The sequence below is a fragment of the Micromys minutus genome (genome assembly GCF_963924665.1).
Source record: "Micromys minutus genome assembly, chromosome: 10".
In the NCBI taxonomy this organism is placed as follows: Eukaryota; Metazoa; Chordata; class Mammalia; order Rodentia; family Muridae; genus Micromys; species Micromys minutus.
The window spans coordinates 29,112,905-29,132,989 of NC_137979.1; the positions used below are offsets into that span (position 1 = coordinate 29,112,905).

A 20,085-nucleotide genomic window follows, 5' to 3' on the forward strand; every position below is an offset into this window, starting at 1 on the left:
TGTAGCCAGCAGAAAGTACAGTTTCAAATGAGCACACATACCAGGACATAACCTACAGTTTTTAACATTAAATCCCTTTTTTTGTTCGAATCTTTTTCTTCATACATTAACACTTCTAAATTGGCCTGTAATTTTAGCATTCAAGAAGCTGAGGGCCAGGTAATGGTGGTGTGGCACAGGCCTTTAAAACCTGCACTTGGGAAGCAGAGGCAGGCAGATCTCTAGAGTTTGGGGACAGCCAGGGCTACACAGAGAAACCTTGTGTGTGTGTATGAATTAATATAGTTAATAATATAGCAAGCACTTGAAACAGTGCTAGGATCATCATAAACGTACAGTACAGTACATGACAGCTTTTATCCTAGTAATCCTGTTACAGCAGGCTCCGAGGTCAGATACAAGAAAGGCCCAGGAATTCTAAAGAGGTGTTTACCAAAAGGTTGAAGTTGGACACTTAGGAAATGCCTCAGGCCGTTATGAAACTGGCACCTACGCCTGGACAGCCCAACCTTGAGTGACGTGCGGCTCACTTGGCAACTGGGGGAACGGAGCCACTGAAACAGGACTCCTCGACTCTCCATCTGTCCAGAGTCCATGACCTGAGAACACACACCACCTGCCGGATGTTCAAGCCAGGCGTTAGGCTAAGCGTCCGGCGGCCCGTGGGGGCGTGGCACACGCAGGTCCCGCCCACCACGCGTACCGCGGCCCCGCAGCCAATCCAGAAGCGCGTATTGGGTTCAAATAGAGGCGGCGGGTAAAAGTGGCGATTTCGACTTGGTCAGATAAGTGATCGAATTGAAGATGTGGAGGGTGAAAACACTGAATCTCGGCTTGTCGCCTTCGCCCCAAACGGTGAGGAGAGAATTTCCGCGGACAGGGCGCTACCTGGGCGGGGCTCGGGCGGTGCAGAGGTGAAGTCCGCCTCCCAACGAAGTGGGGCATCGGGAGGCATTGTTGGCTCTATGGCCTAACCTAGGTTGTGGGAAAACACTCCCAGAGGCTGAGCCCAGGTTTCTTCACACTTGCCTTCTCTCTCAGGGGAAACCAGCCATGAGAACTCCTCTCCGAGAACTTAAACTACAGTCCGAGGCTCTCGCCGATTCAGGGAAAGGTCCCTCCAAGATCTCCTCGTTGACCCCATACCTGCGCAGGCTGGAGCTGAAGGTGAGATTTTTAGCTTCACAACTGGGCTGTTTGCCCAGGCTCAGATACTCAGAGGAACAGAGGGTCAAGGCTGGAACGTAATTAATAACTATAATGAAGTCTTCTACTTCCGTGACTTCCATTTACAGCTATTCAGGCCAACAGAGAGGTGCCCTGGGGTGGTTAAAACAAATCCACTGAGAACCCACACCTCTATTTAGCGGGTTCGGGTTTTTTTTTTTTTTTTTTTTTTTTTTTTTTTTTTTGCTTTTTTCTTTAGCCTTTATCTTGTTTTTGACCTTTACCAAACTCCTGAGAAAGACTTAGACTGGCACATTTATGGAGAGATCTGTCTTCAAGAGTGAGACTCTGTCCCTCTATCCTATGGGGTAGTTAGAATTTTCCTGTATCCAATACTTTAACTATTTCCTTGCAGAACTGCCTATATTGAGCTGTACTCTTTTTAGTTAGAAAGTTTTCTATTGTTGTTATTGTTGTTGTTGTTTAAATGTTTTTTATTACTTGTCAACGGACTTAAGAGAAACAGTACAAAGAGAAGGACTTGAGAGAGGAAGTAAAAACTGCTTTTGTTAAATTTGTCAAGAAAGGAGTTTGACCCCCCTGGATTCTTAGGAAATTGTCCTGAAGAAATTGCTATCATTTCTGCTTCCTGTAGGGAGAATCATGAAGCCTACCATCCTTTCAAAATATGAAGTTTGCTTTTTTTTTTTCCTTTGACCATGATTTTGTTATTTTATTTTGTGTTGCTGGGTATTGAACCTAGGTCTTTGTGCTTGCTAGACACACACTCTACTATTAAACTATACCCCCAATCCTGTTTCATCAACTTCATCTAGTCTGTCTCTAGCAACTCAAGATTTTTGATTGGTTGTTGGGTTTTGGATTTTTGAGACTGGGTTTCTCCATTGTAGCCCTGGAAGTCACTCTGTAGACCAGGCTGGCCTCGAACTCAGAGATCCCCCTACCTCTGCCTGTTGAGTGCTGGGATTAAAGGTATGTGCCACCACCAGCTGGCATCCCTGAGCAGTTGTATTACACAGGTTACATCTCTTGTGTAACCCTAGATTCTGACAGTGACAGCACTTGAAACATCCCCCATCCTCTATTTGGTCTCTCCTACCATATCTCTTAAGATGTTTGTTGGAATTAGAAAAAGACATGGCAAGGTCATATTCAAGCTAAAGTCTACCATTGGCATAAATAGATTTGCTTGGTCTGTTTACAGTATGGGCTGCATCTCCTATATGTGTGGGATGCATAAGGATCCAAAGTGGTTTCCTATCTTTTCCTAGTGGTAGTTCTGTGTAGTAGCCAGCAAGGATCAGCTAACTTCTTACCTCAGAAGAGATAATGGGGACTCTTTCTCTGAGTTTGGATATTATGTACCCCTGGTTATATGCTGAGGGCTGAATTGGACTGCCTTTGCTAACTATTTTGTTTCTTTTGGCAGGAAAGGTACAACAACTCATCTCCAGTGGATTTTATCAATGCAGAGAACTCCTCTTCAGTGGATTTTATCAATACTGAGAACAACTTCCTCTCAGAACAGTTCTGCCATTCTTCGAAGTGCACAGAAGCTTGTCAGCGTGACTCAGATCCAACTCCTGGATGCAGCTCTCCTTTCAGCGCCCTGGAGAAAGTAGTGGAAACAGTGGATGACTTTGTAGAAGAACCAATAGATGACAGCATAGTGAAAACCATGGTTCTTTTACCCTTTCCACCGGGGCAGCCGCAAGACCTGATGCTCCAGGCTCACTTAGATACCACAGCAGAGAGAAATGAAAACTCTCTAAATCAGTCTGTGCAGCTAGAAGATCTGGTGAGGAAGGAGGCGGCACCCTGTGTGGAAGACAGCTTGACAGAAATTGTTGCTGTTAGGCCTGAGCAACCTATATATCAGGACCCTCCATTAAGAGACAGTAACACCGAGGCTGAACCTGTGGACTTAGTTCCTTCTGAAAATGTTCTGAATTTTTCTATGGCTTGTCTTTCTCCTTCAACTGTCTTGACCAAAGATTTCTCTGTGGATCGTGCTGATCCAGGGGAGGAAACTGTGGAGAATGGAGTTATACAGGAAATGGGAGAGAGCTTCCCTGCATTCCCTGAGGAGGCGGAATTGGGAGACCAAGCACTTGCTACAAATGCAGAAGACTTCTCATCCTTATGCCTGTCGTCAAGTCTAGTAGAGATGGGACCCCAGGAAGCTCCAGGCCCAACAGTAGAAGATGCCAGTAGGATTCCTGGCTTTGAGTCAGAGACTTGGATGTCCCCATTGGCTTGGCTAGAAAAAGGTGTGAATACATCAGTCATGCTACAAAATCTCCGCCAGAGTTTATCCTTTTCTTCTGTGCTTCAGGATGCTGCTGTTGGCAATACACCCCTCTCCACTTGTTCTGTGGGAACTTCCTTTACTCCTCCAGCACCACTGGAAGTAGGCACCAAGGATAGTACTTCAGAGACAGAGCGCCTCCTCTTGGGGTAAGTGTCCCCTCTAAGCTTGTGCCTCTGGAGCTCCAATATTCTGCACCTGCCACTCAGATCTCTTCCCCTTCCTGTCGTCTTTTCTTCTTTTCCTGTGGTAGCTGCCGTCCTCCAGATCTGGCTGCCTTGTCCCGACATGACTTGGAAGAGAACCTGTTGAATGCCCTTGTCTTGCTGGAAATTCTTTCCCACCAGCTACAAGCCTGGAAGAGCCAGCTGACTGTCCCTCACCGGGAAGCTAAAGACAGCAGCACACAGACTGACAGCTCTTCTTGTGGGGTAAGCAGCTTCTTCATAGAACTTGGAGGATCCCAGTGGACCCTCTGCCAAAGGGAAAAGAGGATGCCTTAATCACAGGCTCAGTCATAGGATGCTTGTAAAAGCTGAGACTCGAGCCAGGAATGGTGGCACATGCCACCCCAGGAAGCTGAAGTAGGATGACCTCAAATCCAAGGCTAATCAGGACTATAGAGTTTGAAGCTAGCCTGTCTGTTTTTTTGTTTGTTTGTTTGTTTTTAAGCTAAAGATTTCTGGGCAGTGGTTGTGCACACCTTTAGTTCCAGCACTCAGGAGACAGAGGCAGGTGGATTTCTGAGGCCAGCCTGATCTACAGAGTAAGTTTCAGGACAGCTGGGCTACATAGAAACCGTTTCAGGAAAAAAAAAAAAAAAAAGAGAGAGAGAGAGAGAGAGAGAGAGAGAGAGAAAGCCGAAGATGTGGACACATCTTAAACCATTTGGCATTTACTGGATTGGGTATATCCAGATTGTCCAAGAAAGTAAGTGGAGTTTTTCATTTCTCTGGTGCTCTGAATTCAACCCAGAGTCTCTATGTGCCGGGCAAATCCAGAGCAGTGTCTTTAGCCCAAAGCAGGGAAGTCTTTTTGGTTTGTTTGTTTGTTTGTTTTAAAGATTTATTTCATGTATGTGAGTACACTGTAGCTGTCTTCAGACACACCAGAAGAGGGCATCAGATCCCATGTGTTTGCTGGGATTTGAACTCAGGATCTCTAGAAGAGCAGTCAGTGCTCTTAACCGCTGAGCCATCTTTCTAGCCCAGCATTTTCTAAGTCATTGTCTTACAGATAATTTTATTTACTAATTATTTTCTTTCCTATTTCCCCATCATTGGTTCCCAGTCCTCCTAGACTAAGGAAGAACATTCTTATACTTCCTGTTCCAATTATTTATTTTTGGTTTTTCAAGACAGGGTTTTTCTGGGTAGCCTTGGCTGTCCTGGAACTCACTCTGTAGATCAGGCTGGCCTCAGACTCACAGAGATCCACCTGCTTCTGCCTCCAGTGGCTGCTGTGGTTAACCGCCTGGCCCCATTCCAAATTTTACAAGCCAGTCAAGGATAAAGAAAATCTCTTGTACATGTACCAAGAAAGCAAATGGCTGATTAAGGCATCATATCAGTGGATCATTAAATTTCTGTTTATTTTGTTTTGTTTGAGACAGGGTCATTCTTAGCCTGAGGTATCTCACTTTGTAATTCTAGCCAGTTTCAAACTTTTAGTCCTCTATCTTCTGGCTTCTGCTTTTCAGAATTTGAGGATTAGAATTATAGATATGAGCCATTTCACCCTGCTGAATCAATACACTTTTTGTTTTGCCTTTTTAGTTTTTTTGACACAGAATCTATCATGTAGCCTTGGTGGCTAGCCTAGAACTTGCGGAGATCTACCTTTCTCTGCTTCCTGAGTTCTGGGGATTAAAAACAAGACTAAGACCAACAAACTTTTTCTTTTGGTGCTCTTAAGGCAAGGTCTCGTGTAACCCAGACTAGCCTCAAACTCATGGTGATCCAGTTTCCTAGATGCTGGGATACATACCAGCTGTGTTATCATGTCCAGCTAAATAAGCTTGGCTTTTGTGTGTGCATGTGCTACAGGTGTGTGTGTGTGTGTGTGTGTGTGTGTGTGTGTGTGTGTGTGTGAGAGAGAGAGAGAGAGAGAGAGAGAGAGAGAGAGCATAAAGAAAGTACCACACACAGCACCTGGAGGCCAGAAGCCATCTTTTGGGGTTGGTTCTCTTCCGTGTCAGAGTCTAGGACTAGAGTTGACAGAATTGCTTGACCGTCTTGCCAACCATTAAACATTTCTGATGAAAGTTCACTAAGATTTTTTTCACAAATGTCCCCAAAGGAGTTCCCAGTCTTGGGTGACATGCCTAAAGGGTTTTAGTGTTGTTAGAATTGATGGATCGTGTTATATTATGGGAATTACAGCAACCTGTGCATTCAGGAGAGAATCTTCATGTATTTCTTTATAGGAGACTCCAATAAATTTTCACTGGATATGTTTAGGATTAGAATTAGAATTAGGATCAAAATTAGAATACTATTGCAAGAAAATGCATGAGACCAGAAATGATTATTCTGAAATAAGCCATACTCAGAAAGAAAAATAATGCATGCTTTTTTTTCTCTGCAAACCCTAGATTTTAATGTTGTGTGTGTCTATATGTATGTATTTGTGTGTGTGTGTGTGTGTGTGTGTGTGTGTGTGTGTGTGTGTGTGTGTGTGAGATTAAACTAGAGAGGGGACCATGAAAAGGAAAAATGATTAAGGGGAGAGAAAAAAACCAGTGGTCTACATGTGACATGAAAGAAGGAGGGAGGTTGGCGGGGGAAGGGAAGGAGCAGGGGACAGAGTGAGAGGAGGTCTGAGAACAGAACAGCATGCAGTGCTGGAAGCTGCAGAGATCACTCAGCACTGAAGAGCACCACTTCTCTAAGAACTAGGCATGGATACACATGAAATATTCATACACGGGCTGGAGAGATGGCTCAGTGGTTAAGAGCACTGACTGCTCTTCCAGAGGTCCTGAGTTCAATTCCCAGCAACCACATGGTGGCTCACAACCATCTGTAATGAGATCTGATGCCCCCTTTCTGAAGACAGTTACAGTGTATTCATAAATAAAAATAATTCTTAAAAAAAATTCATACACAGAAAATAAATCTAAAAACAAAAAGATTTTAAAATGTCATAATGAAACCCATTTCTTTGTACACAAATTAAAAACAACAACAAACAAACAAAAACAAAAAAAACCCCAGCAAAGCCAGGCATTGTAGGGCACACCTTTAATCCCAGCACTTGTGAAGCAGAGGCAGGCAGATTTCTCTGAGTTCTAGGACAGCCTGGTCTACAGAGTGATTATTTGTGTCAAAATCCAGCTTTGACATTCATGGGTAAACTGAGGAAGGCAGCAAAGTGTGGTGTTAGTGGGGGCCAAAAGCTAGTAGCTTCTCGCAATTTGGCTCTTTCCTGGGACAAGAATTGATGGCTTCTGGCAATTAACTCCTGCTGATAGCAGCTGGGGATTAGAAAAAGAAATTTAACTACTTCCCTCCCCAACCGAAGCCAGAAACTCTGAATTCTTTTGACTCTTAAGAGACTGGAGAGGGCTGGAGAGGTAGCTCAGTAGTTAAGAGCACTGGCTGCTCTTTTAAAGATCCTGAGTTTAACTCCCAGTGGTGCATAACCATCTATGATGGGCTCTGATACCCTATTCTGGCATGCAGATGTACATGCAACAGAACAATCATGTAAAATAAAGACATAAACAAAAAAGAGGCTGGCAAGAAAGAAAAGGATAGAGAGAAAGTCATGTATGCACATATACCTAGCCAGGCCCATTTATCTGTTCATCAACTTCACAACTGCAAATGCATACTCATAAAAATACATATTGTCCATACATGCAGAAAGACATATATATATACATATTTGGTGGATGGGGCAGAGCCCCAACAACCACATCCTATATTTTTCTCTCAGCCTTTTTGTTTTAAAGATTTATTTATTTTATGTATGTGAATACACTGTCACTGTCTTCAAATACACCAGAAGAGGAACTCAGGACCTCTGGAAGGGCAGTCAATGTTCTCAACCACTAAGCCATCTACAGTCTCCCCAACCCCTGCCTTTTTATAGCTTCTTAGACAAAAGTTCTTTATAAAAATATCTCACAGGTAAAATGTTATACAAAAGGGAGTTATATATAGCAGGAAGTTGATAATAAGTTCAAAGCAGTATTTCATTCTATAAGTTCATTATAAGTTCAAAGCAACAGTTTTACATGGCCTCGCTTTTTCATAGTACATACCTGTGGCCTCATCCTTGGACCTGACCTAGAATGAACGTTTTTCATTGATCATTAATTTGTTTCAAGCTTATTTTTTCTTCCTTGTATAATCTAAGTGCTTGTGACACAGAACTCTATTTGCAGCTTTTTTAATACTGATTTGCAAGATATTTGTACAATAGAGTTGACTGATGCTCAGGAATCATTAGGCTATGCAATGGTGGCAGGGAAGGCACATCAGCAGCAGGAAGCATTTCTGGGATGAAGTCTCTGGGGACTATGCCTCTCAGAGCACACCCATCACAGCCATGCAAAATGGTGTGCCATCTCCACCAAACTATTTTGCTGTAGCCTTTCCTACATGGCTCTAATAGATATGTAGGACTAATCGGAGACCCTGTCTCCAACAACAACAAATCAAGAAGTTTAAAAAGATGTGGTATTAGCCTGTCAAGGTGATCAACAGTCCAAGCATTCAAGAAGTGGAGCCAGATTTGACACAACTTTGAGACCAGCCTCATCTGTTTCATGGGTCAGCCTGGACTTCAGGGTGAGACCCTATCTCAAAAAAGAGAAGGGGGCTAGAGAGATGGCTTAAAGGATCAGTCTAGTTCCATGGAGATCCTATACCTCTGGCCTCTCGAGAGACTTACCCACATACACATAAGTAAAAATAATAAAAATAAACCTTTTTTTTTTTTTTAAGCCAGAAAAAGGCTGTTGGGTAAAAATGCTTACAACCAAGCCTGATGACCTGAGTTTGATCCCTGAGTTTGATCCCTAGAATGAACATGGTGGGAGGAGAAATACTGCACACTGTCCTCTGACCTGCATATGTGCAAACAGTGACACATATATAAAGGTATAGAAAAAAAAAATTAGCCAGGAAGAAACATCGAAAAACCTACATAAGAGGTATGAGAGGAAATTATTTATTTTAGTATGTAATTTTTTTCTTTAAGATTTATTTTTCATTTAAGATTTATTTTATTTTGGAGGCTAGAGGTATCTGTCAGATCTCCTGGACCAGAAGTCACAGCTGGTTGTGAGATTCTGATGTGGGTGTTGGGAATCAAACTTGTGGAAAATAACTTTAGGACCAGTGTTCTAGCAGGGCCTGTAATCTCAGTACTTGGGAGGAGTAGGAAGATCAAGATATGAGCTAAAGGCCAGCAGTCTGAGCTAGGTGAGAACCTGTCTTTTATTTTATTACTTGTAAAATAGTGATGAAGAACACTTGTAGAAGCCTCTCGCTGTGGCATCACAGGCATAGGAAGAAAGAAAAATGCTGGGGAAAGGATGGACAGTCTCAACATGTCGCTGTAGTAACTGTAGTGACGGTTAGAAGGGACAGTGCCCCAAACCCTGTCTTTACTTGAAGATACTACCAATGTAACTTTACTTTCCCCTTGAATCTGGAAACTGTGGGTTCCTTGTTCCTCTAGCTGACCAGTTTCTCTCTCTTTTGATACTTCTTTGTATCTTTTTTCCTTTGCCCTTGGCCCAATTTCTTGTCCTCAGATCTTCCTTCTACCCTTTTTCTCTGAAGCTGTCAGGTTCTTTGGGAGGCCACTGAAGCAGAACCAGAGAAAGGAACTGACATTCCTTCAGCTATTTGCCATCACTGTGCATGTCCTTGATGCTTGGCTGCCTCTTCACATTAATCTCATCATCTGCCTGACTGCCTTATCCAGAACTTGTGTGGTACTCTGAGCCTTTGCACACACGGCCATAGAATCCTGAGGATGATGTGATTGCCTCCTGACATCTGAGTGCCACTGCTCAGTGACTCAGCACTGCTGCCCCTGCAGTAACCTCAGCAGTAATGAAAGCTCCCTATTGGAGGCAGGGGCCAGGCTGGGCTACAGAGTAAGTTCCAGGACAGCCTGGTCTACCCAGGAAAACAAAACCCTGTCTCAAAAACCAAAAGAAATGGAAACTACTCTTTTGAACACAGTGTTGCTTTGTAACCCTAGTGACATCAAACTTATGACCATGATGCCTCAGCCTCCCTAGGGTTAGGGTTACAGCATATGCTACCAGGTCTATCTTCTTTTTACTGAGATTTTTACCTGCCGTAATAACACAGATAGCTAAAGTGCTAAAGGTAGAAAATAGCGGTTGGATGTAGCTCAGTGGTTAAGGGTCAGGTAGATGAGGCCCTAAGTTCATATTCCAGCACTGCGAGGAGAAAAGATAAGTGGGAGTAGAGGTGGGGGTGGAGGAGGAAGGGGAAGTTAGAATCAGTTGCTAAAGTGCATGGGCAGGCAGGCTTGAAGACCTAAGTTTGGTTCCCAGGAGATGGGTTAAAAAGATGACATTGTGTGCATGAGCTTGTAATGTTGTAATCATTCATTCATTCATTCATTCATTCATTCATTTAATTAATGTGTGTGGGGTTTTGCCTGCATATATGTCTGTGAGCCAACCACTTGTGTGCCTGGTGCCTGTGGAGGCCAAAAGACGATTAAAGGAGTGTCCTGTCACTATGCCTGGTTGGGAGGCAGAGGCAGGTGGATCTCTGAGTTCAAAGCCAGCCTGGTTTACAAAGCAAATTCTAGGACAGCCAGAGCTACACAGACAAACACTGTCTCAATTCCCAATCCCCCAAAATTATTTTATGTATATGTGTGTGTGCTTAAGTGTGTATACAGTACACCATATGTATACAAGTGGCTGCAGAGGCCAGAAGAGAGCATCTGATCACCTGGAACTGGAGTTACAGGTGGTTGTGACCTGATTTCAGTGCTAGGTGCCAAATCCAGTCCAAGGGACTGAATTTGTGTCTTGTGGAAGGCAACTGGTGATGTCAGCCACTGAGCCAAAGCATATGTATCCAGCCCCCTCTAGGTTTTCTTTCTCACTGGACTTCATTTGGTTGTAAGCTTAACTTTTCCATTTCATATGAACAGTTCTTGTAGCTCATTGGCATGAAGGTGCATTTAGAGGCTGCTGCTGTATGTTATCCATCTAAAAAGTAATTATTTTTTTGGCTAGGTCACTAAGACACCTAAACATCCTCAGGACAGCAAGGAGATTCGACAGGCTCTACTGCAAGCCAGGAATGTCATGGTAGGTATTGCTTGAACTTAAATGGCTGTCGGGAGCCCTTATGAAGATAAGAATTGGAGGATCCTGGGTTGTTATCAGGAGGTCTCATTGGTCAGTGACTTTTCCCTTCATTTCCTTTACTGAGTTTTTGGTCTAACCGTGCTGCCTTTCCCTTTACAGCAGTCATGGGGGCTAGTCTCTAGAGACCTGATGTCTTTGCTTCACCTGTCTCTGACACAAGTGCAAGACGACAGAGTAACAGTGAGTCAGGAGGTAAGCATCATGAAGTGTGACTGTGGGTCAAGAGGAGGGCACAAGCCATAGCATCTCCTTCTTCTGTTGTAGTCTCAGCGTGCAGAAACCCTGGTTTCCTCCTGTTCTCGTGTACTGAAGAAATTGAGGGCAAAGCTCCAGAGCCTCAAAGCAGAATGGGAGGAGGCAAGGCATAGAGAGGAAATGGCCCTTAAAGGCAAGGATGCGGTAAGGTGGCCAGCAACGGTTTGTGGATGTTGAAGGACTCCACTGTAAGGTTCTATAAGACTGACCTGAGGTGCCTCGGGGAATTAAGAGCTACTAAGATCTCTGGCTATGGCCTTCTGTGCCATTTCTTCTGCAACATACCATATCCTTGCAACCTTTTCTGTAAACAGGCAGAAGCAGTACTAGAGGTTTTCCGTGCACATGCTAGCCAGCGCATCAGCCAACTGGAACAGGGTTTCACATCTATGCAGGAATTCAGAGGCCTTCTACAAGAGGCACAGACCCAACTGGTAAATGTGTTTTCCTTTTCTGAGATTGGATCTCACTATATATTTGAGAAGTTGCTATGTGGGCCTGGCTGACATTGAACTCATAGAGATCTGCCTATCTTTGCCTCTTGAGCATTGGGATTAAAAGTGTGTGCCACCACTCCCAGCTCAAATGCTAGTTTAGAGCATTTTTGTTTGGAGGGCCCATCATGACTCTGAAAAGATGGTCACATACTCCCACCTAGCTTCTTCCATAACCTCTCCCTTCCAGATAGCATTTCACACAGAGCAAAAGGAGCTGGCTCAGCAGACAGTGAGTCTGACATCTGCCTTGCAGCAGGACTATACATCAGTCCAGCTGGATGTGAGTATTTGGGGCCATTACCACCACTCCCTTAGAGGCAGTTTCCTGTCCTTGAGTATGCTCTACTGATCCAGTTACTTTGGTAGTATGGGACATGGGCAGCTTTGCTGAGTCGGGCTCGAGAACTCACCAAGAAACTCACAGCCAAAAGCCGGCAAGCCCTTCAGGAACGTGATGCTGCAATTGAGGAAAAGAAGCAGGTAACTTGGAGTGGGGGGCTGCCTAGGCCTGCTTTCTCTTCAGTTTGCTTAGCTGTAAGATTGTTGGAGCCCAATTGTTTCCTTTGATCTCAGCATGTTCACTTCAGTAATTTGTCTTGTCTTTACTTGTTCCTGGGAATCAACTTCATTTTCTGCAGTGTTGCTGTTCTGGAAGTTTGCTCTGTTATCCACAGGAAAAGCTGCAATGAATCCTGGGGTCTTGACTCTGGAGGTACTGCAGGGAGGAAACTGTCTTTTCTAGGTTGTGAAGGAAGTGGAACAAGTCTCTGCCCATTTAGAGGAGTGTAAAGGCCAAATAGAACAACTGAAGTTGGAAAATAGTCACCTTACTGCAGGTGTGTGCACGTGTGCAGGTGTGTAAACTGTTGACCTGCTTGCTGTGTAGCAGGAGAGTAAGGAGGTACTATGAAACAAAATTGTGTGTGTGTGTGTGTGTGTGTGTGTGTGTGTGTGCGCGTGTGTATGTGCGTGTGTGTGTGTGTGCGCGCGTGTGTGTGTGTGTGTGTGTGTGTGTGTGTGTGTGTGTGCGCGTGTGTGTGGTGTGTTTTGGGGTCCTGGCTTAGTGACCACCATGATGTCATACTTTTGATCTAGATCTCTCAGCCCAGCTGCAGCTTCTGACTAGCACAGATAGTGAACTAAAGGAACTACAGAGTCAGCATTCCCATTGTGCCCAGGACCTGGCTGTAAAGGATGAATTGCTGTATCAAATTACCCAGAGCAACAAGGAACAGGCTGCTCAGTGAGTTCCATCAGGTTACTGTGGCAATAGAGACCCAGCATAAAGGTCTGAGTGGGATCTAATAGATGGTCTCTGGCAGATGGCAGAAGGAAGAAATGGAACTGAAACACACACAGGCAGAAATGCTGAAGCAGCAGGCTGTGTTGGTTAAGGAGGTACAGGACCTGAGGGAGACCTTGGAGGTAAGCAGCTCAGCTTGGAGCAGGACTGAGGGTGGGAGTAGGGGTCAGGCAAGGACTGACACTTGCCTGTTGGTATTGAGGTGAAGTTTGAGACTGGAGTAGAGAAAGCCTCTGCTCCAGGCTTTAAAGTTTCTTTCCTTCCTTCTTCCCTTTTTCTCCCTTCATCCTTCCATTTCTTTCCTTACCTCTCCCATGTTTCCAGTTTGTAGACGAAGAGAGTCAAGTTGCTCACCTGGAGCTGGACCAGATGGAGAGTCAGTTGAAAGCCACACTAGAAGTTCTGCGGGAGCGCAGCCTGCAGTATGAGACCCTCAAGGACACCGTGGAGAGCCTGAAGTAAGAGTGCTGCTCTCTGCTGCCAACAATGCCTTTTCTTACAACTCTTATAGAAGCCAAAGTCTCTCTGAGGAGAACCATGGGAGAGTCGAGCCTCTCTCTGGGGAGGAGTGTCCAGACTAAGTCCATGATCTTTGCTCACCTTTGGGGTCCTGCATTTCAGGGCTGAGCTGGCCAGCACTGAAGCAAAGCATGAGAAACAGGCCCTGGAGAAGACACGCCAGCATTCTCAGGAGCTGTGGCTACTGGCTGAGCAGCTACAGGGTCTCACCCTCTTCTTACAGGCTAAAGTAAAGGAGAACAAGGTGGGACACAGGGCTTCCTTCACATATCATATATATATATCATTTTTTATATATATATTTTTTTCCTTTTCAATTTTAGTTCTGAGAACTGAACTCAACCTCAAACATATTAGGCAAGCACTCTGTCACTGAGTCTTATTTCTATCCTCCAGTTCCCCAGTTGCATCTTTTTTTTTTCTTTCTCTTTTTTTAATTAAACAACTTTATTTAAAAAAAAAAAAAAAACAGATAATAATAATGTACAGATTTTAAAAGCATTTTTGTCAGTACTTGAGTTTTTTTTTAAAGGTTTGATAGTATGCATTGAAATCTTACTAGTTACAATGAGCATAAAGTACATGTAAAAAGCATCTTTTCTTATATGGAATAGACTTTTCTTTTTTAAGATTTTGTTATCTATTTATGGTTATGTGTGTAAGTCTGGGTGTATGCTACATGTGTGCAGGTGCCCATGGGGGCCAGAAGAGGGCACTGGATCCCCTGGAGCTGCAGTTACCAGCTATTGTGAAATGTTCATGTGGGTGCTAGGAACTGAATGGTGTAGGGTCCTCTGGGAGAGCAGGAAGCTGAGCTACCTCTCCAGCCTCTCCAGCGGACGTCTTAAAACCTCACTCTTGCTTCATTCTGTGACTGTCAGTGATTTACGTTACCTTGAGGAACTTCTTTTTAGCCTTTTGCTCTAGTCAGCCGCTTGTGTGACACACACATCTATTCCCTTCACACCTGGCCTCCAGATGTTTCCATAGCTAATCTCTTCTGTTTTCCATCGGAAATCCTTTCTTCTTTTCTATTAAATCCTTTATTCTTTATTATGTTTCTTTTCTTACAAGAAAATATCTGAGATCACAAGGACTCCATGCTTTCTTTCTGTGTTCCTGATATACTTGCTTTTCTTAGCCACTTATATTAATTTTCTTTGGGTATTGGTATTTTTAAAAAGTTAGCCTACCTTTTTTTTTTTTTTTTTTGGCTTCTCCACCATATACAAAATGACAATAAGTTGTTAATATTATTCAGCATTTAGAATTAATTAGTTTATTCAACAGATCAAGGTACAACCAAGATCCTGTTCTCCACCTGGGGGCTGAGAACAGACAATGCTCAAAGCCCTGCTGTAAACTGCAGGGAAGACAGTGGGAAACAGTGACTTACTTATCTCCATGACGACTGTGGGAACTTAAAAGGAGGGCCATTTTTACCTTTGAGAGTTAGGATATCTTTGCAAAGCAAGTGGCTGACCCCAGCAGTTGAGGTTTAGAAGTTTATAGGGAAGGGTAGGCACATAGGAAAGCCCAGCAGCCAGAAGTAACATGAAAATTATATGTAGAAAGTTATGTGTACTTTTTTTTTTGTAGTATCTCAGCAAGACTTAGTTGAGATCTAACATTATAGGGTAACAAGCAAGGTCTTGGGTTTAGAGTGGAGATAAGTCTGGAGAAATAGATGGGCCACATTTTGAAGATTTGAACTAATAATGCTAGGAGTAGGAGGGTTACAGACAAGGGAATGGATGGAATGAGCCCAGCTAATGCTTGGATTTGAGTTGGAGAGATGCTCAGTGAGTAAAGTGTTCATTATGCAAACAAGAGGATGGGAGCTTGGCTCACCAGAACCCACTTATATATGTGCTGGCTAGCAATACTAGCTGCTGGCTAGCAAGACTAGCTAGCTATATTTTTGAACTCTTACCCTGCCTCAAAGAATAGGGTAAAAGAACAACTAAGATTCCTGTCATCAAGCCAGGTAATGGCCCACACCTTTAGTCCCAGTACTGGGGAGGCAGAGGCAGGTGGATCTCTGAGTTCACGGCCACTCTTGTCTACAAAGCGAGCTCCAGGAAAGCCAGCTGCATGTGTCTTAAATAATAACAACACAAAGATTCATCTTTAGGTATGTGTACACACACGTGTGTGTACTATGTATGTACACACATGCATAGATGCATACCACCACATAGATACACATCAAAAGAAGGAAAGGAAAAATAAGACATGGAGGTTGCTGAACGTAGTGACTGAGTCCATTGGAAAGTGACACTAGCATCTAGGACTGGGCCTGGCAAACTTTCCAGAAAATGAGCCATTCATAATGGACATATCATAAATGCTTTGTGGGCCATGTGGCTTTGTCTCAACTACTCAGCTCTGCCATACAGCTCCAGAGCAGCCACTGTCAGTCAGAAGGGAATGGGCCCTCCTGAGACATTGCAAAAGCCATTGGCAAGCTGCAGTGATCAGATCAAATACTGAACTGGGAACAGAGTTTTGAAAGACTGAAACAGAGAAAATGGTAAACTTAGCTTTAAACACACTAGTTTTTAATGTGGAACATTCTGTGAATTTTTTTTTTTTTTTTCATAAGTCTTTTCTTTGGGCCCAGAGACTGGGAAAAAGTCCAGTTGAATGAAAGGGATTAAAGAGTCATTCATGTGGAAATGATGGTCTGAAGTGAATGTTTTTGCAGAGTTCTAGAAGCAAAGCACTCGGGGTTGAGACAGAGTAAAAAAGGGACTGAACCCCAAACAGGTTTGTGAGGTCCAAAGGCCTGTCTATGAGGAATGGTCATGATCCAGAAGAAAGGTTTCCCAGAGCGTCTGATGATCAGTATCAAACAGGAAAGTAAGAGCTGGAAAGCACCCACTGTATTTGAAAGTAAGGATGCCAGGCCTGTAAAGAGGGTTCAGTGGTTAAGAGCACATACTGTCCTTGCAGAGGACCTGAGTAAGCCACAACTGCCTGTCATTCCAGCTTCAGGGCATCCAACATCCCTCCGTCCTCATTTATATGCACAGATACACATAAAATACCAACACAAGTGGTTTAAAAAAATTAAAAAAAAATGTTTTAAAAAAAGAAAGTAAGGATGTCAGCTTATACTACTGACAAGAATTTTGGCTGTCAAGTCCTAGGTAGTGAGGTAAATATCATAGGTCTGCTTTCCTTCCTCCTTCCTCATTAAATACAACAGAAAGGACAGTACTCACTAGTGAGGGCTTTTTAAAAAATTATTGTTGTTTTAGTGGATGAGACTTAAACACATAAGCATGTCCAGGGAAAGGGGGAAGCTGGAGAGAGAACCGTAAGAGAGGTCATGAATGCTTATCCTGGAAGGACAGTTTGGAGCTCAGGAAATCATTCTAACATAGAGCTGAACAGCTGATTTCTTTTTCTTTGTCCTTAGGCTGAATCAGAGATCCTTCTGCCCAGCACAGGCTGTGCTCCAACCCAGGAACAGCCTCTGTCCAATGATAGCAGCATTTCAGAATGGATCCCGACAGCACTGGTAGATGAAGGTTAATGACCTTCTCATCTAAGGGAGGGGAAAGCGACCCTGCTGTTGATCTTGATCTCAGCCAGTACAGATGCTCACTGCTAGACGTGTCTGTCTTACCCCCTTTCTATTGTGGCTTTTTGGGTTTGTTTTTTATTTAAGGGGTAGGGTCTCATGTAGTTCAGGATGGTCTTGAATTTCTATGTTGCTGAATATACCTGACTTGCTTTTGCTTTAGTGCCGGAACCAGCTCCTGTGCCATTGCTTGGAAGTGTTAAGAGTGCTTTCACCCGAGTAGCCTCAACAGCTTCCTTTCAGCCTACAGGTTAGGATGGGCTCCAGGGACCATCCCTCATTTCTCAAAGATCTGCTAGTGATGTGCACACAAAAGCAGTCAGAAGTGCTTGCTCTAAAAACCTCAATTCTACTTGGGCTCATTTTATTTCTGTCTTTTGGGATCTGCAATGTTCCGGATAGTTAAACCTTGTGGGTGGGGAACATAAAGTTGTGGAAACAGTGATTGTGTACCCTGTCCTTCTAGGCAGAAGGGCTGTGCCTCTATCTAGAACTTTGTCTTTTAGAGACCCCAGACCTGGAGAAGAGCCTGGCAGAAATGAGTACTATGTTACAGGAGCTTAAGAGCCTATGTTCCCTGCTGCAAGAGTCTAAAGAGGAAGCCGTCGGGGCCCTGCAGAGGAAACTGTGAGCAGTGCACAGTATTAATGATGGGAGTAATGAGAACAGCCCTCACACCAAGGGCAGAGTACAGGAATGATGCCAGATTCTGTCCCCCATAGCTGTGAGCTGCACACTAGACTACAGGCCCAAGAAGAAGAGCATCAGGAAGCCCAGAAGGCAAAGGAAGCAGACATAGAGAAGCTGAACCAGGCCTTGTGCTTGCGCCACAAGGTGAAGGAGGGAGGGACCTTTAAGTGGGGCGATGAAGAACTGGGGCAGCTCTGCTAGCCCATTGGGACCCCCTCTCTAGGAATCTAGGTAGTGGGGTGTTTCCAACCACTGCCCTAGTTTTGCCCTTTTGGGGTCAGACATTTCATATCTGAGAATTAGTGCTGGGTTGACCTGTCTTCTCCAAGCAGACCCAGGAGAGAAGCCCAGAACTGAATCAGAGTTCTGAAACCAAGATGTGCCATGTCTGACTTGGTCCTGAATAAGAAGTGGACTGACATAAACTAGTCCCCAGGGCTGAGCATGGCTCAGGCATTCTGTCCTGCCTTCTGGCAAGGGCTGAAAAGAAGTTAGCCTTACCTCAGTGCTTCTGTCCTTTCTTCACAGAATGAGAAGGAGCTCCTGGAAGTGATACAGAAGCAGAACGAGAAGATCCTGGGACAGATAGACAAGAGTGGCCAGCTCATAGTACGCTCCTCTTGCTGTTATAGTGGGGTCTTTGCTTCTCCCACCTGATGGAGGCAGGAGACAAAGAACCCCCAAGTATTGTTGGGTTATCTCTGTTATCCACAAGTGCTGTTGGGTTACTTCTGCTCTTGTTCCCAGAACCTCAAGGAGGAGGTGACCCACCTCACACGTTTACTTCGTCGGGCAGAGACAGAGACTAAAGTGCTCCAGGAAGCCCTGGAAGGCCAGCTAGATCCCAGCTGTCAGCCGATGGCTACTAACTGGATCCAGGAAAAAGTGTTTCTTTCACAGGAGGTAACTTGGAGTTAACAAAGGATCTGTGCAAATAATGGGGACCCCCTAGGCTGTGTCCCTATTAATGTGGACATATTTATAGGTGAACAAGCTGAGGGTTATGTTCCTGGAGGTAAAAAATGAGAAGGAACAACTGATGGACAAATATCTGAGCCATGTAAGTTCTGTTTTCTTCCACCACAAGCAAGCACCCTGTCATATCTCCTCTGCCCTATAGCTGTGTTCTTTTAAGTGTAGGGTTTATGGCGCCTGTTTGTGTTTTAGAGGCACATCCTGGAGGAGAATCTTCGGCGCTCTGACACAGAGTTAAAGAAACTCGATGACACAATTCAGCATATTTATGAGGTAAAAGGGAGGGAGCAGGACCAGGCCACAGGAGGTGCTGAGGAACACAACTCTGGTTCTCAGCCTTTGCTGGGAATGAGACCTGACTTCTTACAGTGGCTTCATCTTCTCTTCCCCAGCATCATAGGTCAGGAGCTATGGCTTCAGGCTTGTGAGTCAGAACTGTTTTCTGTCTCTTCCCAGACTCTGTTGTCTATCCCAGAGGTAGTGAAGAGTTGCAAGGAGCTACAAGGATTGCTACAATTTCTGAGCTAAGAAACTGAAGATACTGGAGAACTTTGGTGCACCTGAAGCTGGAGGACTTCCTGATTCAGGAGTTTGGGACTAACCTAATATGGACAGTACTGCAAAAACCTGAAAGATGAATTCCACGCCATTCCGGTTTCCTTCGGGATCCCTTATTCCAATAATAAGACCAATTGGCATAGAGCCGGCTATGTTTTATGCTATTTAAATAAAGTGTACTTAATGTAGTCCTTCCATTTCACTGAATCTTATTTTGGGGGTAGGAGTGGGCAGGTGTAATCAAGGAGGCAGATCAGCCCTCCAGCCTAGGCACCCTTCACCACTTCCTGCTGCAGCCAAAGCCAGGGCTGATTGCTTTTCTTTGCTTGATTCTCTTGCTTCCACCAAAAAAAGAAAAGAAAAGAAAAGAAAAGGCAATGGACTGCCTGTTCCCTGGATCACTGCCTGGGGGAAACAGAAAAGACTCCATTCACTTACTTTTCCCATCCTCCTTAGGGGCAGGCACTGGTAAATATGGGGCAGAGCACAGAAACTCAATTCCATTATCCCATGCCTTGAAGTGGGACACCCTGTTAGTTGGGCCTCTGTCCCACCTCTCACCTGCTGATGTTTAAATGTCTCTCCTCTAAACCAGGCTTAATACCCAACATTCCGCGTAGTGCCTTTCACAGCAAAAGGCTGATTATGGTAGTGACAAACACAAGTCCATCAATTTCCTCTAGGGCCCTGGTGGCAAGGTTCCATGATGTGGGAGGGGCATCGTTCCTAACAACCTTGGGGACCCAGGCAGAGAAGTCACTCCATCTCACTACTCCACCTCTGAAGGCGTGGTCTTACCCTAGACCAGTCCTGGGGAGAGGGCGG

General features: G+C 44.4%; 1 protein-coding gene across 1 annotated transcript; it reads left to right on the forward strand.

The window, feature by feature from the left end:
* Nucleotides 1-750: 750 nt before the first annotated feature.
* SPAG5 (sperm associated antigen 5) lies at nt 751-19,377 on the forward strand. Its single transcript, XM_080923099.1, has 24 exons — nt 751-855; nt 1,042-1,167; nt 2,618-3,645; nt 3,750-3,927; nt 10,740-10,814; nt 10,974-11,066; nt 11,139-11,273; nt 11,444-11,563; nt 11,814-11,906; nt 11,993-12,106; nt 12,369-12,462; nt 12,722-12,869; nt 12,949-13,051; nt 13,254-13,387; nt 13,551-13,692; nt 16,873-16,984; nt 17,201-17,287; nt 17,544-17,664; nt 17,760-17,871; nt 18,256-18,336; nt 18,475-18,630; nt 18,713-18,787; nt 18,895-18,975; nt 19,159-19,377. The coding sequence occupies exons 1-24, from the start codon at nt 805-807 to the stop codon at nt 19,228-19,230; spliced, it is 3,531 nt and encodes a 1,176-aa protein (XP_080779225.1). The 5' UTR covers nt 751-804; the 3' UTR covers nt 19,231-19,377.
* The last annotated feature ends 708 nt before the right edge of the window (nt 19,378-20,085 follow it).

Excerpts from the sequence above, each read along its gene's own strand:
- SPAG5 (XM_080923099.1), top strand. The coding sequence starts at position 805 with ATGTGGAGGGTGAAAACACTGAATCTCGGCTTGTCGCCTTCGCCCCAA. Across the intron at positions 856-1,041 it reads TGTCGCCTTCGCCCCAAACG|GGGAAACCAGCCATGAGAAC; the intron begins GTGAGGAGAGAA and ends CTTCTCTCTCAG. Across the intron at positions 17,872-18,255 it reads CCTTGTGCTTGCGCCACAAG|AATGAGAAGGAGCTCCTGGA; the intron begins GTGAAGGAGGGA and ends CTTTCTTCACAG.